The 27788-nt window shown below is 45.4% G+C and overlaps 2 protein-coding genes across 5 annotated transcripts in view; one reads left to right on the top strand and one right to left on the bottom strand.

Moving 5' to 3' along the window:
* The window catches only part of mark4b (MAP/microtubule affinity-regulating kinase 4b), a 31472-nt gene extending 8489 nt beyond the window's left edge, over nt 1-22983 (top strand). Inside the window, exons 2-18 of one of the 4 annotated variants that reach the window (XM_076036565.1) lie at nt 706-903; nt 1606-1659; nt 8352-8400; nt 8514-8579; nt 9216-9286; nt 9526-9582; nt 9718-9954; nt 10631-10750; nt 10934-11033; nt 11309-11418; nt 11522-11711; nt 11805-12025; nt 12518-12621; nt 14751-15029; nt 15848-15930; nt 19271-19315; nt 20088-20289. In XM_076036565.1, the coding sequence (XP_075892680.1) occupies nt 706-903; nt 1606-1659; nt 8352-8400; nt 8514-8579; nt 9216-9286; nt 9526-9582; nt 9718-9954; nt 10631-10750; nt 10934-11033; nt 11309-11418; nt 11522-11711; nt 11805-12025; nt 12518-12621; nt 14751-15029; nt 15848-15930; nt 19271-19315; nt 20088-20152 (2049 nt within the window). In that variant the 3' untranslated portion in view covers nt 20153-20289. Of the gene's footprint in view, nt 1-705; nt 904-1605; nt 1660-8351; nt 8401-8513; nt 8580-9215; nt 9287-9525; nt 9583-9717; nt 9955-10630; nt 10751-10933; nt 11034-11308; nt 11419-11521; nt 11712-11804; nt 12026-12517; nt 12622-14750; nt 15030-15847; nt 15931-19270 lie in introns of all 4 variants that reach the window. The other 3 variants (XM_076036563.1, XM_076036564.1, XM_076036566.1) reach the window with 3 other exon arrangements.
* Nucleotides 22984-23387: 404 nt separating this feature from the next.
* On the bottom strand, nt 23388-27495 carry ckmb (creatine kinase, muscle b). Its single transcript, XM_076036575.1, has 9 exons — nt 27354-27495; nt 26154-26266; nt 25936-26032; nt 25336-25490; nt 25047-25179; nt 24779-24950; nt 24189-24312; nt 23740-23929; nt 23388-23639 (listed from the first exon to the last, which is right to left on the bottom strand). The coding sequence occupies exons 2-9, from the start codon at nt 26244-26246 to the stop codon at nt 23461-23463; spliced, it is 1143 nt and encodes a 380-aa protein (XP_075892690.1). The 5' UTR covers nt 26247-26266; nt 27354-27495; the 3' UTR covers nt 23388-23460.
* Between the last annotated feature and the right edge of the window lie 293 nt (nt 27496-27788).

Here is a 27788-nt window from a genome sequence, read left to right as displayed (position 1 = left end):
TGTGTCTTTTAAGTCCTGCAGTATTTAGCTTTTTGTTGAGATGACTCTGAAAACACTGAAAAAGTTGATAAAATACAGCTATTTTATGACTTATTTACTATTAATATGATGTCTTCAAGTTCGGCGGGCCGCATTAAAAAGCTTTGCGGGCCGCATTTGGCCTCCAGGCCATAGTTTTCCCATGCCTGCTCTAACTTTATACGTTTAAAACAATATTATATCTCACAAACATTTCAAGGGGGAACCATGGCATCTCGAGTGCATCAACGCGTTTTCCATTATTGCAATCATTTGCCTTCAGTGCGCTCACTTAGCTCACTTTACTTCTCTGTACTCTGTTCGGGTTCGGGGTGTGAAAACATAACGCACTGCGGGTTCCCTTTTCAAGGGGGAGTTGTGAAACTGTGAAGAGTGCGCATCAAAACAGTGTGAACGCAAACAGCACTCGGTGTAAAAGGCAGCAATGTTTCATTCAATCTTTCACACGCAACGTCTTGGTCAACTTAGACGTGAACAGTTTTTGCGTGTGAGCAAACACTGAATGCATTTTTCTTCTTGAATCGATGCAAAGGTCGGGGTAGACTGTGCACACTGTGCGTTCGCCTCTGCTTCCTCTCTAGCATTGTATTCTCCAAAAGAAGGCCTCTACGTGTCCTGCGCTCATGTGTTCTGCTGCTTTATCTCTTTGTCTCGTCTTTTTCACAGCATACCTCTTTGTCAGCCAGCCGCACAGACAAGGGCACCGGTTGGTCAAGCCGCTCGCTGGGCGCCCGATGTCGCAATTCCATCGCGTTGTGCTCGGACGAGCAGCCGCACATCGGAAACTACCGCCTACTCAAGACCATCGGCAAGGGAAACTTCGCCAAGGTCAAGCTGGCGCGACACATACTGACCGGCAGAGAGGTGAGTAACAGATCCGCCCCGAGACCGCGCGCGCATACACACACACCAACTGTCCGCGGCTGCGCCCGTGGTACCTTGGAGCCGCCGTGCATGCTGGGATGGATGTGGCGGAAGGAGGAGAACTCCCACCCTGCTCCCCCCCTGGGTGAACGCTGCGGGTTTCAGGAGCCAAAATAAAATGCCACCTTGTGACTCAGCCCGCGGAAGGAGGTTTAAAAGGCTGTTTCACACGGTCCAGAGCACCTTGTGGTCATAGCTTTTACAGCCAAAGGTGCCGCACCTCACAGAGAGACGATTTTCCTTTGTGCGGGGCAAATAAATACACTGCCGTCTTTCTTCTCGTTAAACCCTGACCCACATTGGTTGGGTTGATAAACCATGAGGCTCCCATTTAAAAAAAAAAGGAAAAAAAGAAAAAAACCCTGTTGGTCTGCCACTGGTTTGGTCGTGTGACAGCCGTTATGTTCCTCCCAATAAAAGCAGAAGAAGTTCATGTGCAGGTTTACTGGGTATGTCGGACTTGGTCCTGACCGGGTCACCAAACCTCCTATAAAGCCCTGTTTGTTTGTTGACTGCGTCTCTGCTTTTGAGTTCTTCACACACTAAAACACAGCCAGTCCACAATGTTTTCACTGTCGAGTGCGTTCATCTAAATGTTTCACTTTTCACAATGAACAAAGTGGTGTTTTTCCCCCCTCACAGGTCGCCATAAAGATCATTGATAAAACTCAGCTCAACCCGACCAGTCTACAGAAGGTGAGTTACAGGCTTGTGTGGCTTGTGTGCTCTGTCTCAGCTGCTTTCTTTACGCCCATCACCTCAAAGGGCTTGTGACAGGTTTTGAGACACCAACGTGCTCGTCCAGCGGCAGTGGAAAAACAAACAGACTGTGAACATCTGCAAACTCCTCTCAGTCGCTCACAGACAAACGAGGAGCTGGACGGCCGAGCGCTGCGCCGCGTCGTTACCGCATAACTACCGTTTGGTCAATACGTCTCTCAGAGCCAACTGGGTTACAGACGTCCAGTGATGTGCGTCACCGCATGCTCATCTGCGGTCATGTGTTACATTCATAGCCCTAATGAGATTAAGCTCTCGCCTGGTTGAACTTGACCTTCAGCGGCTTTTTGCAAGCATGCCGTGTGCTCGTGTGTGTGTGTGTGTGTGTACGTGAGTGTGACTGGCATGTTTTTGTGAGTTGTTGTAGGTTTGACGTCGTCATCAAGGTGCAGCAAGCGTGTTGTTTTGCATCGCACGCATCAAGACATTGTAGTCGATGTTGCCAGCAGACCAAAATATGCGTAGATACACAATAGATTGCAGCAAGTATGAGCATATTTATACACCCAGGGTTGACAGTAGCTGTGGTTCCACTTTAGTTCATTTGTTTTGACTTTTGGAGCTTCGAGTGAGAACTTCTCACAGATTGTCACAGTTACAGACAACCCGGGCTTTGTTCTGCCGCGGCTCTGCTGACCCGACTGTGGCCTTGATAGGTTCTGGGTCTTCCTTATCAGGAGGACCGACAACGTAACAAAGTCTCTCACATGGAGTGATCGATACCCTGCCGCATAGACACGTACGGACAACAGCTATTGACGGTGACTCAGTGTGATCGCTAACCAGTTCAGGCCTGGGTTTGACCGTATTGATAATACGTGGTTGGATTATTGACGATGTCTGGCTCTGTGCTATAGTTTGTTCACGTAGGCGAGATACTAGCCAGAAGCTCGTCATCTCAGGCATCTACATCGATTGAAAAATAAAATTTACATATAACTTATGAAACTCTGAAGCTTTTGCACTATGGTTCACCCCTGTGTGGTTGATTAGATTCAAATCACCCTTCAAATCAGGTGTGATCCCACAGCCTTTGAAGTTATTTGGGAATCGCCCTGTGCCAGAAAAACACCCGCTGTGACTTTGTAATGAGAAGGCACACAAACAGTATTTTAAAAGTATCTTTAAGAAAAAGAAAAAAGAAAAAAAAGATTTAAATAATTAATTTTCTGTATTGAGTCTTTTTCCCGCAGTGGAAATCTTTCCCCTGCTTGTCAAAACACAGCTCCACATGCAGATGCGTGTGGGCACTTCTAATCTGTGTGGCAGTGGCCAGTCCCCATCTCGTGCACTCCCATGGTAGACTTTGGAAGCTGTCAGCCTCAATTTAGTTAATATAGGTAACCGTGCACGCTGCCACTAGACACTGTCTGTCTCTATCCCTCCATTTGTCTCAGCTTCCTGCAGCCCACAACTTCTTATTTCACTTCTTTCTTTTTTTATATAAGTTCTTCTTTTCCCCCCCAAATTTTGTCTTTTGTTTTAAAGACAAAAATTGTTTTTGTTTTACTTTGGAGCAATGATAGCATGTGTTTTGTGGTGATTCAGAAAGAGCAATTAATCAAATCAAACAATTAGAAAAATTAATCCTATTTAAGAAATTGCTGTTTGGTTTTAAGCAATGACCAATTTATTGATTGCAGATACTATGATTTTCACTCAAGCCATGATGTGTTGAAACACTGCAGTCTCCTTGTGCCTCTGTGGTCTCGTGACCTTCAGCTGTTTCATCCCTTTCAACTTTCATCCTGAGTCGGCGCCAAATAAATTGCCTTCAACTTTGCCTCTGCGCAAAACCCTAAATACCTGCAACCGCAGCAGACGCTGTTAATACAAAACGACTCACACTAATCTCATTTTTCATCATTTGTGGAGGATAGATTAATGTGCTTGAGTTGTTTAGCTTCTTGGAAATGCACATCATTTGCATTTTAATTTCAAACGCCTTAATATTCCGAAGGTGTAGTTTTCACAGTGATGTTGTGACAGAATGGCGTGGTTGCAATAGTCCACCATCGGATGGTCAATTGTGTCGGCAGCCTTATTATCTGCTCTCTCAGTCCCCCCGCTGCCTTTCTCTCATTTCTCAACGTCGTGCTGTTGTCGTCCATGTTGCCGTGTGTTCCACTGCTCCACCTTCTGTCCGGCCACAGTGGTTCTCTGCACAAGTGACTCCGCACATGTGGGCAACGGCCTCGTGTTGTAAAACGGAATGCATGTGCATGTGGGCCAGTGTTTGGGGGGCACCGTCTAATGCTGTGAAGTGGGTTTTGTCCCTCGCACAAGGCCCCCTCAGCCAGGAGCCAAATTCCCCACAGGCGAACAAAAGGAGTAGCCGCGGTGGAGGGGGGGGGGCTTAGTGGGGCCTTGGCACAGGAGCAGGGTCCCTGTTGATAAAGACGAGATACACAGCAGAACCAAAGAGAGAAGACAGTGTGTGTGCTGAGGCCGCGGCGGTGCGCGATAAACAGTGGCCGGCCCTGCAGCCCGTCACGCTGTAATGCCATTATCTGCAGCGCTATTGTACGCAGCATATTGTCCCTCCGTGGGTGGGTGTCTGTGCATAATTACATTGTTGCTGTCGTTTGCATTGTTGTTATTGTGCCAGTGTGTAAGGAGAGTCATTAGACAATAAGTAGACAAGAGGGCGGACAGACCGAGAGCAGAAGGTTTCCAGCAGCGGCTCATCTTCTCCGCCTCATGAATATACAACAGCAAAAGAAGTTTTAACGCGCTCTGTCTGCTCTTCATCTCACGCTCTTTGATTTTTTTATTTTTTTTTTCTTGACCCCTTCACGCTTATTATTATTGGCCAAAATATGTCTACGAGAAGGCGCTGGGAATATCTCAAACACAAAGGTATTTGGTTGGCGTTGAGGGATTAGAGCTGGGATGTTTGATGCAGTGGGAATTTTCAAACTTATATTCAAACATTTCATTCTTTATCTTTCTGCTTTTTGCATGAGACACCATTACAAATGAATAAGCCCGGCGGCATAGTTGTATTGAGGTCAAGGTGCTTTACGTTTTGGCCGTGGTGAGAAGTAGCCTCTGTCACACTTTAACGCCTCTTTAGGTTTCATCCAGGCTGGGACGTCAGTGAACAGCCTCACACAAAGTGTGCACGACGCTGGGAGTCTCAAGTGTTTTTCTCACTGATTTACATTAAGCTTTGCATTGCCAGGGTGCGATGGCAGTAAGTCACCACTAATTACAGTATGTGAGAAGGGGGCTTATTGACTAAAGCTGCTGTGATTTGAGAGAAATGAGACCTGGGTTCAGTCATCTGTCAAATTCACTCTTGGCTTTCTTTTCTTTCGTTTTATGGTCTAAAAGTTGCCTGAACTCATGTTCGGCTTTGGCTGCTATCAGAAAATGTCTTTCACACTGTGTCTGCCTGGCACTGGTGTGTAGCAGCGGTGTGTCCTCGTCAGCTCCCTCGCGGTGACAGCGGGACGACGCTTCCTCATTTCTCCATTGCGACATCTTGGTTTTTGTCAGATCCCTCCGTCTTTGTGTGTTCCTGCGAGCACACTTGTGTGTCAAGTGGTCTAAGGGGCTTGGACAAACAGGTCAAAGGTCGACAGGCTGGCAGGCCAGACACATGAATCACCTGAGCACAGAATTACTCGTGGAATGAAGAAGAGTGAATTTGGGTCTGAGAGGGGGGGGGGGGGGGACTTGACATTTAATGGTTTGGCTGCTTTGTGTAAATCCTGGAAGAAAAGCGTTGAAAGCTTCGACTTAGCATTTGATTATTTATTCTTGGTGAGAACAGAGCGACGCATGATCCTAATGCCTGCAAGCTGATTAATGCTGCCTGAGAAGGGGGAAGACACGGGGAACTGTGAGGATGGTAGAAAGTATTATTTTACTGTTGGTTGCTTAAAAATGCCTCTGATTGGGGTACATTGGTAGCAGTTAGGGCTGTGCGATTAATCGATTTTGAATTGAAATTGGATTCAAGACGATGTTATTAAAAAAAAAGGAAAATCTTAAAATTGATTTTCCTCTTGCATGCTTCCGTGTTCCGGGTTTGGTCACAAAGACTGTAAATGTTGTCACTTTACTAAGACCAAGGAGGATTTAGAGTATTTTTCAGTTGCGCTTCATTCCCAATAGGGAAATTTGTTTGCTATTTTTCTTTAAAAAATAAAGTATAAATATTTAAAATAGTTTATTCCATTGTATTTAGTAGTTTTACCAAAAAATTGAAAATCAAGTTTTCAGAGAAAAAAAAAATCTGTATTTTATTTTTGTCCAAAATCGTCCAGCCCTTGTAGTAAGTATTGAAAACAGTTTACTAGTTTACAATGAACAACTTGGAAACCCTGAAGGCATTGACATCATTCAATATATTTTAAAGGGCTCCTTCTTCAGGATACAGTTGTGTGTGTGATAAGGTGTGTGTGAGTTCTTATGTTTACCGTCTTCCACTTGCTTGACGGTCCATGACTTCCCAGAAGCCCCCCCGGCCCTGCGGATTATTGCTAGTGTTGGCCAGGCAACCGTGAGGCTGGAGCATCAGCACAGCAGAGTTTGGGGTTAGAGTGCGGGAGCGCTGCTACCTTGTTAGGCAAATGATGCTTCAAAGTTGTGTTTTTCTTTAACCACTTGTGGTAATGTTGCGATAAAGATCGCGTTGTCGCTCCCTAACAGACGCCACCACCGCGTTCTGAGGATTTTCAGACTCCTGATTGATATCAGTGACTCAACAATATCCTGCCGTTTGCCGAGGCCTCTGGTGAAAAGGCAGCGACAGCAACCAAGGTGAATTTGCGAAAGGATAAAGTGAAGAAAGTGGCAGCGAAAAGAAAGGTGAATGAATTGAAAGGAGGTGGGGAGAGAAAGAGAGAGAGAGAAAAAGAGGGGAGAGAGAGAGAGAGAGAGAGAGAGGAAAGGCTTAGCTGATAAATCCTTCTAAAGCCCCGATGAGCAGCTGAGGCACCGTGCACTTAATTCAATTCCGCATGCTCCCGGTGGGACTCTGTGTGTGCGTCTTAGCTGGTGCATGCACACGTTATCTTGTGTCTCATTATCATTAATCAGAGTCTATCTGTTGGTCCTTTGCGGCGTTTTGCCGACGCCACACTGGGATGATGCCCATTTTGAGAGTACGCAACAGCAAAGTAGATTTTTCAGTCATAATGTACATACATGGGGGCCAAGGTTAGTCTTTTAAAAGAAATTCCCAAATTAGGACAAGTTCCCACAAACCAAACAAAGTCATCGAGATCATATTTGGGACATACAAATGAGGAACCTCTTGAATTGAACAGCATTGCAGCATGAAGATGAAGGCAGATATGAGGGAGGAGCGTCTCTCAGGCAGGCATCAACACAAATGTTTGCATTCCTTCCTTTTGTCAACAACTTCTGCCTTTCCTGTTTGACTCCAACTCAAACGCCACTGTGATACAAAACTGACAAGTTCACATGTTGCGAGTTGGACTTTTTATCAGTGTTGACTTAAATCTGGAAATGTACCTGGCGAAGAGATTTGCCTCGTGACCGGCCTTCAGCCTGTGATTCATTTGGCCCGACACTATCACTCTGTAATCTTTTAAAATGAGTGCACGGAAAAGTGCATTACTTTAATTAGACAGGAGGGGGAAGGCGGGGGGAGGAGGACTGCATCCGGATGGTGGAATGAGGCAGCAGTTTGCAACTTGGTGATGGATGCATAGAAGAGGTGGGGGTGGTGGTACTTTGGAAAGAAAGAAAGAAAAAAAAAGAACACCCGCGAGAGAAAGCTGAAGCCCTGCTGACATCTTTGCACCAGCAACACATCCCCCCACGGCTGGCCCCGCATCCTGAGGGAGCCATAAATCTGAGGCCGTGTGTGTGTGTGTGTGTGTGTGTGTGTGTGTGTGTGTGTGTGTGTGTGTGTGTGTGTGTGTGTGTGTGTGGATGGATGGATGGATGGATGGATAATGGGGTGTGGCCACCAGCTGTAGTCTGTTTGAATTGGTAACAACAATTATTACCACTGGATCACAATAAAGAACGCTCAAAATAAATCACAAAGCAATATATAAAATAATTTGTTTATCTTGTTATTGTTTGTTGCCATGTATTTTATCAGTGCAGTGCAGGGGTGTCAAACTCAAAAAAAATCAAAACTTGGACAAAGTCTCGCGCCAACGTTGATATTTATTGAAAATAAAAAATCTTCCTCCTGATGAAACAGAGAACCTTTACATATGGACCCAAACAAGTTTTGCGTCAACACTGACTGAAACTAGCAACACTAAATACATATTGCAGCCTTCTCATTTAAATTTCAACAGTAGCCGTTTTCTAATAATATATTTAAGAATAAAATGATTAGAAACAAATTGGAGTAACAAGAAAATGTTAATTATAGTCTCTTAAAGTAAATAGTCTGCCAGAATACTGGCAGAGCATTCTGGGATTTGTAGTATTAGCAGTACATGTGCTGTATAATGGCGGCTCTAGCCAGCTCTAGTAGTCATTTTGTATTGCCTCGTGGGCCAAATATGATTACACTGCGGGCCAATCTTTGGCCCACGGGCCAAAAAAGGGAATGAAATAACAGCACTTGATGTTTTGATGACAATTCTTTTTCTCTTTGCACAATTTTCCAGTTATACCGAGAGGTACGCATCATGAAAACACTCAACCATCCCAACATAGGTGAGTTTCCCCGCAGAGAGAGATATTTTTGTGTGTGTGTGTGCGCCTGCAGTGGTGGATTTCTATTGTCTACATGGCCTTTGTGTTGACGTCCCTTCCGCTGTGTGTTACAGTCCACTTGTTCGAGGTGATTGAGACTGAAAAGACTTTGTACCTGATCATGGAGTATGCCAGCGGAGGTGAGTGCAAAACCTCGTCCCCCTTGTCAGTACGCAGTTTGATGAACCTCAGACTTTTAATCATTTGATAAGTGTTCCTTTTTTTTTATTAATTCATGTTGTGGTGTTTGTGCTTTTGTAAAAAAAAAAAAAAAAAGTCAAATAGTTCAGTGCTGCCATCTCTCCCCTGCCCTTCTCCGAGCCAAGCAGTCACATGTTTCCCATCATCTCTTCCAGCTTTTTTGAGTTTTTTTTTGTTCTTCCTTTCATTTAATCTCTCTCTCTCTTTCTTTCTTTCCCTCCCTCTCTCTTTATGTGTGATCTCATGCTTTTAATACCTTATAAGGCGGAAGCGGCTCAGTAGCTGACACGCTGCTGTGTCCCACTAAGCCCGCTTTACTATTTAGGGGTTTCTAGTCTTAAAGTTTGGCTTCCAAAATCAACATCGTGTCTGGAGATTTGCCAAAAAAGAGAAAGAACAACACCAGGAAAACATGCTGGATGATGATGTGAAATTAGTGTTGGGAAGACGGCGCACGCGAAGTGTGTTGGGAACATTCTGCTTCTGTGAAAACAAGTTGGTGCTGGCGCTAAGCACCTTTAGCGCTCCGACGCTGTGCAACAACACGTGACCATGCTCTCTCTTTTTTTTTTCAGGTGAAGTGTTTGACTACCTCGTGGCTCATGGCAGAATGAAGGAAAAGGAGGCCAGGGCCAAGTTCAGACAGGTCAGCAGCTCCTCGCTCATGACGTAAACTGTGCCTGTCATTCAGTATTACCTCCCTGCAGTTCTTACAATATTGTCGCGTTGTCATGGTGCTGTTTTATCCCATGTATCATTTTGCACACAGTTGGAGAGTTTTATGAAGGAATGACGGCCTGCTGTGTTTTGAATGCACAGTCAAACAGCAGTTAAGGTTTCTGTTTTGTTTTGTGTTTATTTACTTACTTCACTTTTTCCCCACAGATCGTGTCAGCGGTGCACTATTGTCATCAGAAGAACATTGTTCACAGAGACTTGAAGGTGAAGCTGAAATGCACAGTTGTAGCTGCATGCAAGTTTGAAGATTTATTTTTTGAAGAAATATGTTGTCTTTTTACATCTGCCATTGCAAAGGTTAAACACTCCTGTGTGTTGCTCCTGTGATGTGTTGTGCAGGCAGAGAACCTGCTCCTCGACGCCGACTCCAACATCAAGATAGCCGACTTTGGATTCAGCAACGAGTTTTCTGCGGGCAGTAAACTGGACACCTTCTGCGGCTCCCCGCCGTACGCAGCGCCAGAGCTCTTTCAGGGGAAGAAGTACGACGGCCCTGAGGTAGACATCTGGAGTCTGGGGGTCATCTTGTACACCCTGGTCAGTGGATCCTTGCCCTTTGATGGACAGAACCTCAAGGTGAGTGGCTGATTGGCGTTGATAAAACAGTGAGGCCTGACTCAGGTAGATAATAGATCCTGTTTTGTTTTTTTGGCTATATAAATCCGCCCTTTGGGTTATATAACAAAAGGCGCTGATGCATCACTAATACCAGAGCAAATACCTGAATGACCGTGTTTGTTTTGCCCTCTGACACTGACTCACTACTTTCTTGTTTCTATACCCTAAAATCAAATGTTTTGCAAGAGGCTTTTTCCTGGAGCTCTATTATAGTATTTTGGGATATAGAATAGAAAATATGTAACAATGCCTGATAAATTAGTATTCCAGATATGACATTGTGTGCTTCAGAGATGCAACACATTCGTGAATCTTTAAATGCATCACAAACTCCACAACATCCAACATGGTGCTGTGCCTGTCCTCTTTCCTGACAGTGCTGGCACTAGAGCACCTGTTGTTGTTTGCAGATTAGTGTGAAACTATTAGCAGGGATGTGGACTGACTCACCCATGTGCATGCACTTGAGAGGTGCCCTCGTGCACAAGATTAATTAGAGCAGGGACAGTTGACTCCACAGCGCCACTAAGGGTCCAAAACACAGTAGGGATTCTTTAAACATTATCAGGCCGTGTTGCAAGTGAAACTGTTTGAACTGCTTGGACCTGTGTTGATGATCATTTCTGTGTTGTAGGAGCTGCGTGAGCGAGTTCTGCGGGGGAAATACAGGGTTCCCTTCTACATGTCGACAGACTGCGAGGGAATACTGCGCCGCTTCCTGGTCCTCAACCCGACCAAGCGCTGCTCACTGGAGGTGAGGAAGCAGCAGCAAGTCAGCGACATGCTGACAAGGAGTGTTAAAACCTTCAACTTGAGAAAAGATAACAAAACAACTCAGGATCAATGTGTTTTTGCAAAGATACAGTTTCTGTTTATTCTGTGCCTTCTTTTTTTTTTTTTCTTAACTCTTCATTCATTCATACGTTTTTGCCCTCAGCAAATCATGAGAGATAAGTGGATAAATTCTGGTTACGATGGCAAAGAGCTGAAGCCCTTTTTGGAGCCTGTGGAGGACTTGAATGATACCAGCCGCATCGGTAGGAACAAGCCGCTTTTTAACTGGTGTCTTTCTTTGGTGCAGAACAAAAAAGAAAAAAAAGAAACTTGTTTTCAATATTCATCTAAATTCATTTTAAAGTTCTCCTGTTGAATGCCCTGTGGCATTTTTATGATAAATCAACCAAAAAAAGTAGACATTTTGTATTGGCATCATGCAGCTCGCAGGTGCCTTCAAACCCAAACCCTCAAGATTCCTGTGCAGTTTGTCAGTGTGGAATTTCGGCAGGACTCATTTACATGTCATTTGTTTCAGACGTGATGGTTGGGATGGGCTTCACCAGAGAAGAGGTCAAAGAGTCGCTGAATAACCAAAAGTACAATGAGGTGACTGCTACATACCTGCTGCTGGCACGGAAAAATGAGGTGAGTAGAATCACAAAGAGAGCAGACGTGATCAACACGCACCACTAGGACTCTTTAACCTGCTATAGCTATGTTATTCTGATGCCATTAACGTGTCCCTCAGCTGGAGACCACTGTCACTCGGTCCGGCAGCAGTCTCAGTCTGGCCAGAGTCCGGCCTGGCACCATCACCAACGGAACAAGCAAACACTCCTCCTCCTCCACTTCCTCCTCCGGCGCAACTTCCTCCTCCGCCCACAAGCCACAGCGCAGTGCGTCCACCTACCACCGCCAGCGACGGCACTCTGACTTCTGTGAGGCAAAATACTAAATACGTCGATGTTTGCGTGTCGATTCCCGTGGCAGGGATAATCACCGTCGTTGTGCCCTTATTTTATATTCCCAAGGTGGTCCGGGGGTCGCCGGGGCCGCACAGCCCAAGCGGAGCCCCAGTGGCGTGGGCGATGGCGTGGGGCTCAAAGAGGAGCGGTTATCAATTCGCAAGCCGAGCACCTCCACCATTGGCTCGCGCAGCATCCCGACTCCCTCCAGTCCCATGGTGAGCTCGGCTCACAACCCCAACAAGGCAGAGATACCCGACCGAAGGAAGGACGTCGCTTCAGCCGCGGTAAGGATGAAGGAGATGTGATATTGGTGTGGTGACTCGGCCCGAGCAAATATGTCACTTTTCATGTCTGGTAAATACAACAGCTCCAGATGACGCAATCCCAACAGTCCTCCCAAAGCCGCATCCTGTAATTGGATTTTTTTTTCTTTGCAGCGGTTTAAAGGATGGCTGCACCCAAACCATTTTATTTTAACAATATAAATCATGCATGTATAGCCGTCAACTATAAAGAGAAAATTAATTTGCACTGGACTGCATCCTCAGATAACAGACCAACATCATGTGACCTAAGCATCTGTCTGGTATGATTGCATTATGCCTGGAAAGATAAAAACATGAGCTCCATGCATCAAGAGCTAAACAGATTTCACTTCGAGGGAGCTCCGTCACTTAAACATATTGAGTATTGCTCTGTGATGCACCTGACGTGCTTTATTTTCGTCAAATTTACGTCAATACTTGGCTTCATGGCTCTTTGTTTTTGGTCTCCAGAATAACCTCCCCGCCAGTACCATGACCCGAAGGAACACGTACGTGTGCACAGACCGTTCCAACGCTGACAGACACTCGCTGCTGCAGAATGGCAAGGAAAACAGGTAAGAACAGCAAGTCTCCATGTACGCATTCATGTCTGTCTGTCTGTCTGTCTGTCTGTCTGTCTGTTACTTGCGATATCACCCACACTGGTGCACGTTTGAATCAAGTACCAGGCAAAAAATAGACAGACAAATGAATACACAGGGATTTCATACTTAAATTAGGGATATTGTCAAACGTAAATTAAGAGAATATTTTCCTAGCAGAGAGTCTGGTTGCAGCTTTTCTGTTTTGTTTGTTTTGTTTTGTTTTCCACGGCACTTAGCGAGTGTTTGGTTCTGGGTGTTTGTCTCACATTTTGTTAAGAGAGGATAAAGAGCTTAAACCATGCATGAGTGGGTTTTGTGTGTGTGTGTGTGCGCGCGCGTATGTGTGTATGCGTGCGTGCCTGCGTGCGTGCGCACGTGTGCGCCCACCCAATATGAACTGTCTGCTGTTGTGACAGATGGTTGTCTGCCTGTCAGTGTCAGACCGCGGCGCGCACACGGTCCTCCCTCTTTCAACTTTCACACTTTATTCCGGTTGACCTGTTTCCACCTTTTCAGTCTCTTTATCGCTCTCAATTACCCCCCCCCTACCCCCAGCTACAGTGTTTCAATTTGTTGTTATCTCCAGTAAAAGAAAAATAATTCTGCTCAGATGGACTGTGGAAAAGGATGTGGAATATGTTAATATGTATTCCATAGTGTCATTTTGAATGAAAAAAAATAAATAAAAAACAAAATTTTCAATTTAAAATGGAAAGAACTGGCTAAGCCAGACCTGGCTGAAGCCTAGGCTTTTTCTTTGGAGGCAGCTCCGATTTTTGTCACATAACAGGCCACAGGTAAATGGATAATAGGCTGAGCAGAGTGAAGAGAGCGGGACAGCAGCAGCGGCGGTGGCGGTGGTGGAGGGCGGAGGGGAGCGAGGCTCAACCGGAGCGACCGGCAGGGTGAAGTGAACACGGGGCCCTGCGCCAACACCACTCTCCAAATGCCTCGCAGGCCTCGTCAATGTGATGCCGTGCAGGAGCGACTGACGGGACAAACTCACGCACGGCCGCCACACTGTTGCCTCAGTCCTCACACCACCCCCAACACCCGCCCCCCAAAAAATAGTGCATCATGTTAAAACATGTACATCAATTATATTTGAATATAGTTGTGAAATAGCGTTAAGCGTTTAAGTACAATTGCCATTTGCAGGCGTTTCCATCGAATGGTGTGAAGCGCATAAGCCGTAATTCTCGTAAAATCTCATCCCACAGCATTTACAAAAATCACGTTTGCATTTGTTTGCTGTCAAGAATTTCTCTTTGACTACTTGTAAAAATGAATCCGTCTTCTCCTCCGTCCAAACCTAACGTGCGATTTTCACGTGAAGTTAACTGGTCATGTGACGCCCGAAAACGTGTTTCCATGACACTTTTGCAATATACCTCTATTTTGATACGTCTGAAAAACCATTACCAGGTTTTTTATTGCGATATTCAGGTTTTGCGCAATTCAAGGGGTGATGGAAAACGCAGCTACAGAAGAACTTCATTTAGAACTCCTGTCTATGTGGTTTATGTGCTTATTCATCATCCTTTCTGTCTCTCAAACCTCTTCAGCCTCTTTCTTCCCTTTTCCAAAACCCCCCCCCCCCCAACATACCCGCCGGACGCAAGCCGCAGCTAGTGGGCAGCAAGTTCACATTGACGTTAAATGATTTTGCTTTGCACCGGCTGCTCTTTAACTCTGCGCCGTGTGTAGGTGTTTTCTGGAGCGTTATGAAAAGCAGCCCGAGGCCACCAGCCGGCCGGAGCGTGTGCGTTTGTGTTTGGGTGCGTGCGTGCGTGTGAGAGTGGGACGCTCTAAATGGTTTTAAAGGGAATCAGATGAAAGGTCGGGGCCAAAATGTTCCAATGTTCCCCCTCAGTAAGAAGAAGAAAGAGCATTTTGGGGTCACTGAAATAGAATTGGTCTTTGTCTCCTGCTCCTTTATGCTGGAGTTTGGACTTAATTGACACCATGAGAATAAACACCAATTTTTTTATTTTTTTATTTTGCAAACGATCTCAGGGATATCGTTTAAAAAGGGGCTAACAGTTTAACATGAACATTTGTCTTTATTGAATCATCCTCTTGTCTCCCGTCTCTTCCAGCTCCCTATCCCACCGCCTCCCCCCCGCCTCGCCCTCCACCCACAGCATCGCCGGTGCCTCCGGAGTCTCCTCCTCGTCTTCCACGCCCTCCTCCCGCCTGTCCCGGGGCTCCACGGTGAGGAGCACCTTCCACGGCGGGCAGATTAGAGACCGCAGGACCCCCTCCCACGTGCCGCCGGGCTCCCCGACGCCGTCGCACGACGCCAGCCCGCTGCCCCACGCCAGGACCCGGGCCACGAGCAACCTGCTCAGCAAAATCACCTCCAAGCTGACTCGCAGGTAAGGGGAGAAGCCGGTGAAGAGGGAGGGATGGAGGAGAGGGAAAGAGTTGAACCGAAAGAGATCTGCAACTGTTTTGGGGGTCTTTCTGGATAAATACAAGACATAGCGAAGCTATAGCCGGCTTTCTGTCCTGGCCTCAGTGAGCTTGTTCTTAACAGCATAATGTTTTTCATTGAGCTAACCTCTCTGCCTTTCACGGCGCTCCATTTCTAGTACTAACCTACCAGCCTCCCCTTCCTTGTAGTGACTCTTTGCAGGCTTCCGGACTTGTTCACTTTAATCTCAGACCTTGGTCTAAAGGTTATTTCTAACAGATATATTTATACTGTATATCTGTTGGAGGACTTCCTCTTTATGGACATGAACAAGGATCTGGTTTACTGGGTTGCAGTTGACCCACAGGGACAAACTAGTACTAGGACCCCCGTTTTGCAGCAAAGCCCAGCAAACGTCCAAGCTTGTAAAAACAAGAGATGAACTTTAAGACCGAGGTCTGCAGGTTAGTTGTCTCTCACAGTTCTTCTGCTGCTTATTGTTGCTTTATCTGTTTGTTTGTTTGGTTTATTGACATCTTATGCTTCTCCTTGCCAGTCAGCCGCCAGTCTGTTCTCCTCCTCTTTTTTTTTTCCTCTCCCTCAGTTCTACCAAGTCGATTTTCTTCGTCTCTCCCCTCCTCTTCTCTCTGCGCTTCCTCCTCCTCTCTCGCCTGTCCTCCTCATTCGATGTCTCTCGGACGCTGCCGTTAATTTTTTTCCTTTTTCCATTCCTCTCACCCTCTCTTCACCTCCCCTCTCTTCTTCCTCCCTTTCTCCTAGGGTCACTCTTGACCCTTCTAAACGTCAGAGCTCAAACAAGTCCGTGTCGGGCTGCACCCTTCCGCAGGGAACAAAAACAGTTAGTAAGTCTTCCTTTCCCATGTTTTCTGGCTGCTTCTGTCTGTCTGCCTGACTGACTGACTGACTGTCTGCCTGCTTCCCGGTGCCTTGCCATCCACCTCTCCCCTCATCCACTGTCTGTCGCTGGTCAGAGTTTACTTCTTTCAGGACCCATCTAGGATAATAGTAATCTGCAGTCAGGAGTTCAAACTGTAAGCCTGCCGCAACTAATATGAACTGAAAAAAAGCAAACGCAAGGGATTCAGGATTTTGTTTTGTTTCATTACATTTTTTAAATGTCTCTGGTTAAAGTGCAGTTCTCAGTCAACTAATCCTACTCAAATGTAACAGCCATGAACAAATGGATGTTCTCCTGTGATGCAATCTTGTTTCTTATATCACAGTAATGAGTTTTAATACATGTAATTTAATGTAAGCAAACCTCTGGCAATGAACCTGCCTTCACAGGCTGGATTTAAGTCAATAAAATAATGAATAATTCAACAGTTTTTTGTTAGCGTTGTGTAAATCTAAAATCTTGATAAATAAAATGTTTAGCGTATATTTTATGTGAGATAAATGTTTTGATATTATTAGTGTGATGGTATTATGAGGGTTCGGTTGATGAAACCAAATCTTTAAACTTTATCCATACTTGACATCACATGCGTTCAGTGGATGCGTTCTAATACAACATTACCACAACTAATGTTCATCTAATCAAGGCATCGTTCTTGATAGGCATTCTAAATATCAAATGGTAAATATTATTTGGATTTATGGGAAATTCCACGATATATTTTCCCTCTGTGAATATCACACAGTTTACATGCAAAGTGAAGTAAACTTTATGCCTTTGGCCGCTTAATTATTGACCATGTTTGTGGCAAAAAGGGCGACTCCAGCTCAAAATGTTACCTTTACAACTCTTAAAGTGTAGCCGTGTAAAAGTCCGTCTGGACTGTTTTGTGTTTCCTCCGGCTTGTTGCTTTACTGCCTTACCCCCTTACAAGCGCTGTAGGTGGTGCTGCACCAATTTCTACTTCCAACCAACAAGATTGGTAGCAGAAGTGTGTTTTTGTTTTGTTGTTTTGCTGGACTGGAATGGCAAGAGAATGTTTGGTTTTTTGAGTTTTAGAAGTGGTGAAGGGAATGAATCAAGTGGCATCTTGAAGATGTTTGTGTCTTTGCGTGTCTGTAGCGCCTGAGTTTATCTCAAGTACGTGAACTAGTTTCACGTAATCAACACCATATGTTGTTAACAAGTAAGCAGGCATCCACAAAAGAGGGGAAATGACAGCGTAGTGGATTATTGGTTTAACTCTGGCCAGAGTGTTTAAAAAAACATCACAAAGCAAACTCGACCTGGTTCTGTTTTTAAAAATATATTTCCAAGGAAAAATGTACTCATGGTGAAAGCCGTACACATTCAGAGAAAATCAGGTTGGGCTTTACTGAAAATGTTGCTGCTCTGTGTGTGTTTAGTTGCCATCATGTGTTTTTCTGCACAAAGCGTCCACTGTTTCACTGTTTGAGTTTAGACGCAGAATGCGGTGAGTGTTTTGGCATTTGGAGAGATAGTTGCCGAGGTTCGGTCAGGAAATGTTGAAAAACATTAGCAGAGCAGGAGTGGAAAAGGTGGACATGCCAAGGTTGGAAGTGTTGATTCGCTCACGTTGCCTCTTGGCCTGCGATACTGGAAGGAGAAGGAGAGCGAGCCGTCCAAGTCCTCCTGCACGAGCAGATGCTTGGAAGAAGCAGCTTGGGCCAGTCATTCTGACTGACTGACCCGGCGCTGCTGCCGCTTCAAATCAGGATTAGTTACGTAACCCGGATTTATCTCTCTCTTAAACAGGGATCTTGCACAGCTCTTCCTTAAGATACAAGCAGATTGTCCTGTTATACTGCTGCTAACTTCCCTGCCTCTCTCTCTTTCACACTGCTTCTATTTTTTATCCTCTTTCTTATATCCCTTTCTCTACACTCTCACACTTCTGGCTCTTTCCCCTCATTTTGGGCCTTCTCTCTTTCTCACTCTCTCTTTCTGCCTTGATACCAATTGCACAATAAACTCTGCATGCGATGCTGACGACACTTGAAAGCCTAAATCACAAGAATTTCTCTGTTATCCAAAAACATTTCTGAAAGCTTTATTCTGTAGCCATTTTTTGTCAAATCTTCTAAAGGAATTGACACAGTGCTTTGATGTGAGGCGCCTTAAATCCAGTTCTGAGGGAGCAGCAAATCAGAGCCTTGTCACTTCAGCGCAAACAAGAAAGACAGGGTAATAATTCTTCTACAGTCCAAGACAGGTCATTGTTTATCCAGCAGGCGCACCTTGAGTCTCCTGTCATAAAATATTTTAGTGTTTACCAATGAAGTTGCCGTCTTTCCTGACCAGTGAGACTGGGTTTTGTTGAAGCAGCAGGCACTACTAACCTTCCAATATCTTCTGGATAAATAAAAGATGACAATCGCTCATAAATGTCGGGCTGGATCATTGTTATTACCGGTGCAGATTAGAGGGCAGCGCTGCATTTGAAAGGGTGCAAGAGCAGCTGTTAGAATGTTGACTGCTGTGGTGGCACATGTTGTATTTACCTTGAAAGAACTCGGGTTCGGCGAGAACGTAGCCCTCGGCCGGTCCACTGGAAACTGCAACAGCAGCCCCTGGTGGCCGTGGGGTAGAAGTGCAAAGTACGTGCTTGCGCTGTACTGCTCAGCTTATTGGTCCATGAAACCCGGAAGCTCCGCCCTGGTTCTGTGTTTAACGTGACACGAGGAAGAAGATAAAGCGCGCACTCCGTTGTAAAAAAATAACAGCTGTGTAATAACACAATTTAAGATCAATCTTCTTTAAAAGCGACCTCTTAGAGGGAGAAGACGTGAACCAAACTAGATCAATGTGCATTTCTTTTGAAAACTAAATATGCAGTTCTTTAGCTCTTGTGTTTCTACGCACTTTACAATACCAGCTTACTAAATTATACTATCCAAATATTTAATAACAAAAATAAATATGTGCCAAATAAAACAGACTGAGATAAAGTCATTAAACAGCATGTGGAATCAGATACAAATAAAGGATAAAGGATGCAGTTTAATCTCCCCTTTACATTTGTCTGTTCTCGTCATTTGTTCTGTCAGTTATTCAGACATGATGTTGCCGTACATCCATGCAGTCTAGTGAGTGTATGTGTGTCGTTTCCAAGACAAGGGAGTGAGTTGTGTTCAGTGTTGTTTGTACTGTGACCAGTGTAGCTAGCGACGCCATTCCAGATAGGACGGGTGGTTTAGCGTTAGCATCTGAGGCACCGCGTGGACCCATCGATTGCTAACATGTGCATTTGTCTTTTTCTTGAGGGTCACAGACGAACCTGAGAGAATCAGCAGATCTCCGGTCACAAGGTGAGTGCGCGTTTGCATTTTTATTCCGAGCGAATACATCAAGAAACATATTATTACAATCTTTTTTTCTGCAAAAAAACAATATTTTTTAAATTCTATTTCTCATACATGTTAAAGTTATTATTTCAAAGTCTCTAGATTCAGTCTTACAGTCATGCTAGTTGAATACCAAGACTTTGTTGACATTGATTGCTTGCAATGTCATCGGATGAATTCTGTATTTTTCTTTCATGATTTCTTAAAAATTCATGTTGTTGGTAATCTGCCCATTTAAGTTGCTGTTCACTTTCTCTCAGCCTTGACTGCTTCATCCCAAGAGTCAGCTGCTCAGTCTCAGGTTAACAGCAGCAGGTAAAATAGAAGCAGCGGGAAACGTTAGGCAGCAGTGTGTGCTGTGCTTCCTGGTGGTAGATGATCTCTGTGGCTCCAGCCTCAATCCCAAAGAAGAAGAAGACATATTTTTAGCTGTGATTTTAAACAAGGTTTTAGTCGTAGAGACGTTAACAGCCCCGCAGCAGCAGTGGTGGCCGTGGTGCTGTTTTAATCCACTGTGTGTGTAAGTCTAGTAGTTAAAGTGTCTGTGACATTAATCTCTGTGCTCCCTCTCTCTATTTCACCACCTTACACATCCATCATCACATCATGTTCTCAACTGAAATACTCATTAATTCTAACTTCTATCATCTGTGCCTCTTCATTCTTTCTGCTCTGCTGCCCTAACGCCTCTCCCTCCACCATCCTCCGCTTATGCCACCCCGCCACCCCTTCGCAGTCGCCATCTATCTGGGCATCAGAAAGCGGCCGAGCCCCGGACCCCCCGATGCGGCTGGGATGTGAGGGTGCGGAGCCCCCGCGACCCGGCCGAGGTGGTGCTGGCCCTGCGCGAGGCGGCGCAGGGCTGCGGCTGCCAGGTCCACCTGGCGGGGCCCTTCCTGCTGTCCTGCACGCACGGCGCCGCCGGCGCCCGCGTGGCCTTCGAGGCGGAGGTCTGCCAGCTGCCCAGCGGGCTGGGCCAGAGCAGCGGGGTGAGGTTCAAGCGCCTGTGGGGGGCGCCCTTGGCCTTCAGAGACATTGCCACCAAAGTGTCGAAGGAGCTCGAGCTCTGAGGGGGGGAAAGACATTGGAGGCGGGACGGGACAAGAGGAGGTGGTTTGAGGAGAGGGAGGAGGAGGAGCTATGAGGATGACCCCACCCCCTTTTCCTCCTCCTCCTCCTCCTCCTCTCCCCTGTCTGATTTGAATGGCACGTCCCGCCTCCGCCAGAGACCCTCCTCTTCTGATACCACCAATCACAGATGTACAGACACGGATGGATCGACCGGCGACCGCTGACCTTGGAAGGACCCACAACTCGTGCTTAAGACATGGCAACCACCACCACCGCCACCACCACATTATGTCAGCACACGGAGTCGGCCATTCTTTTCAGGATTTAATATTTGGTAATGATAAGAATGTTTTTTCCACCCTGAAAATGGTGGAGAATACTTTCCTTTCTCTCTTTTTTTAAATTGTTGACATTGTTCTCCCTGTTGTGTTGTTTTTTTTTTGTTTTTCCTCTTAAAGAGCTGCTATTTAAGACACATTTAAAAAGTTTTTGTAGTAAGTTTTTTTTCTTGTTTTCACTGCTTTAGACGTATGACAGCCGTTGTCCCGTCAGGGAGCAGACGTCACTTATTTAAAGAAGTGCAGGCGCAGTCCGACCTCCGACCTCCAGAGGGAGACATGCAGAAATGCAGATACTTGCGACGAGTTGAATGAAGCGTTTCAGCATGTTTTCACACCCTTTATAACATCTGTTTCATTGCTCATTTTAGATTTTAGTTGTTTGTGGGAAGCATTTAGGGATAAAAGCTGCCTCCGGTTTGTCATTTGCGCCGATTTCGTGTATCTTCTTCGCAGGAAAGCTGAAACACAGGAGCTACTTAGTACTGTCTTCAAAAAAGGACTGTCCAATATTGACATGTGAAATCACATTGTGCTATATAAACAGATTATCATTTAATGTTTCCTGCTAGACTAAAAGAAAATTATTCAATCTTCCGGTAAATGTCTTTTTTAGATATTGTTTTTCCAGGACTGTAAAAGATGATATGGTAGCAAAGGTAACAAAATATTCAGCATTATTTTTAAATAACTTTAACTTTTAGTTGAGTATTTTTGAGCACATATCATTTTTTTCAATGGGGCCCCAGACAATTAATACGGTCACATCTTTCTCACAAAGGTGAAAGTTGCAGTGGCACTGGGTCTCAATGAGGAGTAAAAAAATGTAACACGATACTCTGTAACAGTCATCTTCTCAAAACACAAATGTTATAATTATACAATCTAATCTGAGCTTCAGATTTAACTCTGAACACTGAAGGCAGTGAATCCATGTACGATTACTTTCAATATATTATTTTTTTCACAATTCTCCACACGGTGGCCACAGTTCATACTTGCTTAGAGTAGCCTCAATGTAGGAGTAGGTAGTTTCTGACACAAAGTAGTCTGTCTGGTAGCACTCGCCATCACTTTCCTTCAATGTAGTAGTGCAATACAGCCACAAAGCCAAGAATCAAGACTTGAAGAAGCGTTGATTGAAACTTAATAGGGCTCTTTGTTTATTTTTTTATTTTTTTTATACACATTGTTAGATTGTCACTATAAATTATTGAGCACTTTTTTTGTTGCTTTGCCAAGATTGAATCTAACTGGTCTGGCTGTTGTTTTGTCTTGTTTTTCCAATTGAATCAGTGTTTTTCTTTTGTAAATTGTTCAAATTTGTCTCGTCTCACACCTTTAGAGTTGCTCTTATTGGCACACGACGGCTTTTCCAGTGAACTGGACCAACTGGAGTTATGACTACAGGTTTCCAGGGGCAAGTGCTGTCCATAAAGTTGTGATTCAAGTAAAAGAAACAGTTATCATGATGATGTTCTGTTGGAGCTCACGTTTTGTTTGTTTCACTGGTCACGTTTCACTTTCTTGACCTCTTTGTTTTGTTTTATTTTTTTCCATTAAAAACTGTAGACTTTACCCTGCAGCACTGCTAACACAAGACTGTTAACCAATCAGACGCGTCCCCTTACGCCCCTGTATACTTTTTAAAGCCTACAGCGAGTCTGTGATGGGGCAGTGTTCTCTGTTGGGGAGTGGTCCTGAATGGCCTTTTGGACGCACGCACTTCTTGTATGTCTTGTATGGTTGGCATTGTGGCACATACCTGCGAGCGATACGTCTGAAGCGACGCATCGATCACGAATTGATGCCAACAATTTTGAGATCTAAAGGTTGGCTGCCTTGGTCCAACAACAAACAGGAACAGAATTCCCAGATGGGCTGAGGAGAAGCGTGATCCTAAACACTATCAGGGCCACAGGAATGTGTTCAACGGGACTCGATGAAAATGTGAAGCTGTGATTTAGGGCTATTTTGTGTGTGTGTGTGTGTGTGTTTGTGCGCGTGCGTGCGTGTCAGCTTGTACGTGTGCTTAACTGGGCCTCGCACCCTCAACCTATTCTGTACATATGGCTTTACGGCTGCAGATCTCTTGCACAGTGTGTCTGAAGTCGCCGCTTCCTGTTATCGACATAACTTATGGGCTGAAACGACAGAAATGGCCGACCTGCAATCCTGCATGTCTCCTTGGAAATAAAGTGTGACGCAAGAATAAAGACCTTTTTTTTTCTTCTCTCTATTCCTGTCCTGTTCGTTTGTTCACCTGGTGGAAGGTGTTTGTTTTTCAAGAAGAAAGACAAGACATGATGTTTGATTGTTACATGGGGCATCATTTAATTGTCCTGTTATAATTTACAATCAAAAAAATAATATATCTTCATTTGTGTACAGCCATGACCAGAGTGGACATGGATTGATCCCAGGATGTTACACAGAAAGTTGGGTGTATAGGGAGGATGAAGAAAGTGATGGTGTGCAGTGGGTTAAAGGTGAAGATGAGAAGAGGAACCAAAAGGTAAAGGAAGGAAAAGGTGAGGTTGGTGGAAGTAAGAAAGGAGGGAGGAGAAGAGGAAGAGTGGAGTGTCTAGTTTAAGCGGAGAGAGTGACTTTACAAGGCAACTCGTTCATTTTCTTTTTTGTAGAATATAAAAAAAAGACCAAACACAGACAGTCAATGGGGTCATGTGGTGTCTGTCCGCTTTACTTCTGGGCGGGGATCATGCCGTCGATGGACTCGCCCTTCTCCAGCTTCTTCTCCATCTCCACCATCAGCTTGACACCGTCGACCACCAGCTGCACCTGGTACACCTCGGAGGAGCCCAGACGGTCAGCGTTGGAGATGTCGAACACGCCGCCAACAGAGGCTGTGTCGACGCCACCTGGTGGAGGAAAGGAGGGACGACAAGAATGAGGGCGATGCATCGAGACGGCGTCGCAACAACAACAACAACAAAAAGAGGCTCTCTGTGCTTCCCGTACCGGTTCCACGCTTCTGCAGACGCAGCCTGGTCAGGATCTCCTCGAACTTGGCGTGTGTGCTCAGCTTGGGCAGCTTGACGTGCACGCCACCGCGCAGGCCGGTTCCCAGGTTGGAGGGGCAGGTCAGGATGTAGCCCAGATGCTCGTTCCACATGAAGCCGTGGTTGTGCTTCTTGAAGATCTCCTCAATCTGAGCAGCAGGACAGTGAGGTGAATATTCACAGCGTTTTATGTCGGTCCCTGTTTCCTGACGTTCCAGTTGGTCTGACACCTGAGTCAATTCATCCACTTTCTGGGCTCCTCCAGATACAAAGTAGATTTGTTTTTTGTGTAATTTAAATGAAAGTAAAATTACACTTGTACTTTTTGTCCCCATTCATTTTAATCCCAAATTGATGCCTTTGCATGTTGCACAATGAGACTGCGTGGGTGTGACGAGGCGCTGTTACCTTCTGCAGGCCAACGCAGAAGCGCCTGAAGACCTCCTTCATGTTGCCACCCTTCTGCATGGAGATGACACGCAGGTGATCCTCCTCGTTCACCCAGACCAGGAAGCTCTTGCTGTCGTTGTGCCTGGAGAGACACAGTCAACTCAGCATTAATCTCTTTACCCTGGCGTTGCACGCTGCTCAGTATGAAGTGCTTCAGTCACAGCCTGACCCTTACTTCACATCTCTTAAAATCATATAATGGTGATTGGCGAGTCTAAAGGTACAATACACTGTTTTGTATAAGCATTACTTTCTAACAATGATTACATCTCTTGTCCAACTTCCTGGTAAAAATGGGGAAAAAAATCCCTCCATCTTTCACTTGCTCCTCTTTACAGAAAGTGTGAGTTCTAAAATTAAGAAATTAGCCCATTTGTGATGTCACAAAAGATACTAATATCTCACTTTCGGCTGTAAACATGGAGCTAAAAAAGCTCTTTTCTGAAGACCTTTATGGATTCTAACTCAAGTGAGGCTCCTTCACTGTAGGAAAATAACTATCTCCACCTGTAAGGATCTGAATCTGGATTCCCGTCTGTGTCTCTCACCAGATGCCTCTGCCGTCGGGCCAGTCACGGGCCATGCCGGCGCAGGTCAGCAGGGGGGACACGGGCTTGTCGAACAGGAAGTGATCAGCGATCAGCTGCTCCTGCTCGGCGTCGGTCATGCCTTCCAGGGGGTAGTACTTTCCCTTGAACTCACCCTCCAGGCTGGCCAGGGCTGTCACACAGGAGAGGAGTCGATCTCTTGGTTAAAACCTTCCACATCCCGTCAAAAAAAAAAAAAGAGTTGCGCCAAAAATGTGGAGATACTTACCCTCGATGGACAGCTTCTCAATGCCTCTGCGCTCTCCACGGCTGTTGTGGGGGGGCAGGGTGAATCCCTTGATGGAGCGTCCAGTACGGACACGGCTGGACAGCACGTAGTTGGGGTCCAGGTCGTCACCACCCTGGAGACACAAAAAGACACGGGACACTTTGTTAAATCCAACAGTGAACATTGTTTTTAGATATCCTTTCAGGTGAGGGAAAGGAAAATGTAAAGAACATTTGCAATTATTCAGATGAATTTCGTCTTCTTCAAAAAAACTAGATTCCCTTCTCACCTTCAGGTTCTCGAAGTTCAGGTCGGTCTTGTGCTTGTCGGTGGGCTTGTATCCACCGTGACGGTCGGAGATGACGGGGTCCAGCAGATCCTTGAAGACCTCGTAGGACTCCTCATCACCAGCAACGCAGCCCACGGTCATGATGAAGGGGTGACCTTGGAGACAAGACAGGAAGACCGTGGAAGTGAGCGACATTGTGAGTGAGGCGTGTCACAGTTTTCTGTCACTTCAGATCTAGAGTCTTGCACATCCATCTTGCCAGGCTCCCAAAAGTCAAAGGTGTTTAGTCGGTCGACAAGGCTGGAACTACAGGCGCACGGTGCCATTTATACCACCGAAGAAGAAATACATGAAGCAAATGCAAACCTAGCTGGTGCTACAAAAAGATGGATGAATTAAAAAATTGATGGAATTTTGATTGTGACAGAACGTAGAACAACAGTGAAGTTTGGGGGCTGAAGTGTGGGGGATGGTAAATGTTACTCCAATAGATACTGTTTTGAATGAATGTGTAGAACATAAACAGTTGCAAGATTTTTTTCGTTGCAGTGATCTTTGAGAATTAACAGCGAGCTCCTGGTTGGTTGTTGGCGTCCTTACCAGGGTTGTCAACACCGGTCTGGATGATGTCATCCACGGTGAAGCCACTGGGGGTGGACTTGCCCCTCAGCTTGCCGTAGATCTCCTTGTTCAGCACCTACACGGCCGGATGGACAGGTCGGTGACTATACGCTCACACGACACCCTCAAGTCTTTCCCACAGGTGAAAGATTAAAAACATGCATGGTATTTTTCTTTCTATTTGACGGAAGGAGCACCTTGGCCATGTGGTTGTTGTGCAGGGAGAGGTCGGGGAACTCCTCGTCCACGGAGAACTTCATCTTGTAGTCGTTGTGACAGTTCTTTGCCATGGTTGCGATTCTTACTCCGTCTGGGGGAAGCACAAAGAGAGTGGAGGTGTTCATCAGAATCAATCACAAAAAAAAAAAAAAAAAAATCACAAAATCTCTTTCTGCGTCCACGTTATCATTGTTGGTATGATTGTAATATTGCGCGTCCGTTGGGTACCGGTTTTACTTTCGGGTATTTCACCAAGTTTTTCGAGCGCCTTGTCTACGAGTCTCCTGGTGGCCAGGAGACACCTTCTCATGCTGTCAGCCTGTCTGTCAGCCTGTCTGTCAGCTGTGCTCCCAGCAGGCCTGTCTGTCAGATCGTCTCGCCACCTGCCAGCCTCCAACACCCTCCGCTTCAGCAGAGGTTATTAATAGAGCAGCTGTGGCGCCTCGCTACCATTGCCACCTCCTCCGTCCCCCACCTCTGAAGGACGGCTACTGTTTTCTGCACACGCCAGTGAATAATTTTCTCCGTCTCTGCCTCTTAGTGTCAGACTGAGAGAAGTTTTGACTCCAGATGGAAAGAAAGTGCACAAGAAATGTCTCATGCCGTTTACTGGATTGCTCAAATTTAAAAGGAAAAATTAAAAAATGTTAAATTATTGATTTAACCTGTGTGAAATAAGAGGTTAAAAAATCAGAAAGATAAAAATGTCAAATCAGCAAAGTCAAAGAATCAGTCAGCGCTGACATGCAGTTTGTGAGATTATTTTTCAACTCTTTTCACTGCGTCACTGCGTTTAAAATAAAATAAAAATAAAAACCCTCAAGCGGTCGGTGACACCTGGAGCACTTAAAGGTCAAAGCACTGCATGTGTCTCAAGTCACAGCAGCTGATCGTCGCAACTGTTCCACTGACCCTGTTTTCTTTCCCAAAAGACCCCATGTGGGCCAAAGTTTAGAGGCTTTAAACCGTGCAAACTTCACAAACTGCGAAACCTTAAAGGAAAATAAAAATGAATCGCATCTCCAAATGTTGCCAGCAGAGATTTTCCCTGCAGATAAATGGTTTCAAAACTTTTCGGCAGGCAAACATCCAACATTGTCCAATAAAACAACTTCACTGCATTCTCATTCCTGGAATTTTAAACAAAGTTTGAATAAAATGGCCAGTTTGCCTTTTACCTGCTAAGGAGAAAAGAAAGAGGTAACAGATCCCGGGATCAGGTACTGTCCACCAAATGTAGGGGTTGCCCAACTCTGTCAGGTGATGGACTTAAGCATTTATACCCAGACCTCTGCCCTCATTGGCTAATGGGTGGCGTGGTCCTTCCCTTTGATTGGTCGCTGGACGTTTTCTGTGTCGGGGCGGCTTTGGAAAAGGAAAGAACCCGACGTCGCACAACACTCGAGACGAGAGGCGAGGCAACAGCTGCAGCCGCAGCCTTTTCACCTCACAGCTGCCCTGCTGCAGTCTGCAGGACTGCCAGTGTGCTGGAATCGACGCAGTACTAAACTTATATATATTATTCCTTGCATATACATAATTCCTCAAAAAGAAATCCTCTGTCTAAAATGGCTAAATTATTTAGACTGACAAAATGTTTTTCATACAAGTAA

The sequence above is a fragment of the Nelusetta ayraudi genome, unplaced genomic scaffold, assembly GCF_046127955.1.
Source record: "Nelusetta ayraudi isolate G7.1 ecotype Tasmania unplaced genomic scaffold, CSIRO-AGI_Nayr_v1 ptg000048l, whole genome shotgun sequence".
Taxonomy (NCBI): Eukaryota; Metazoa; Chordata; class Actinopteri; order Tetraodontiformes; family Monacanthidae; genus Nelusetta; species Nelusetta ayraudi.
This window is presented reverse-complemented; position numbering and strand designations above follow the sequence as displayed.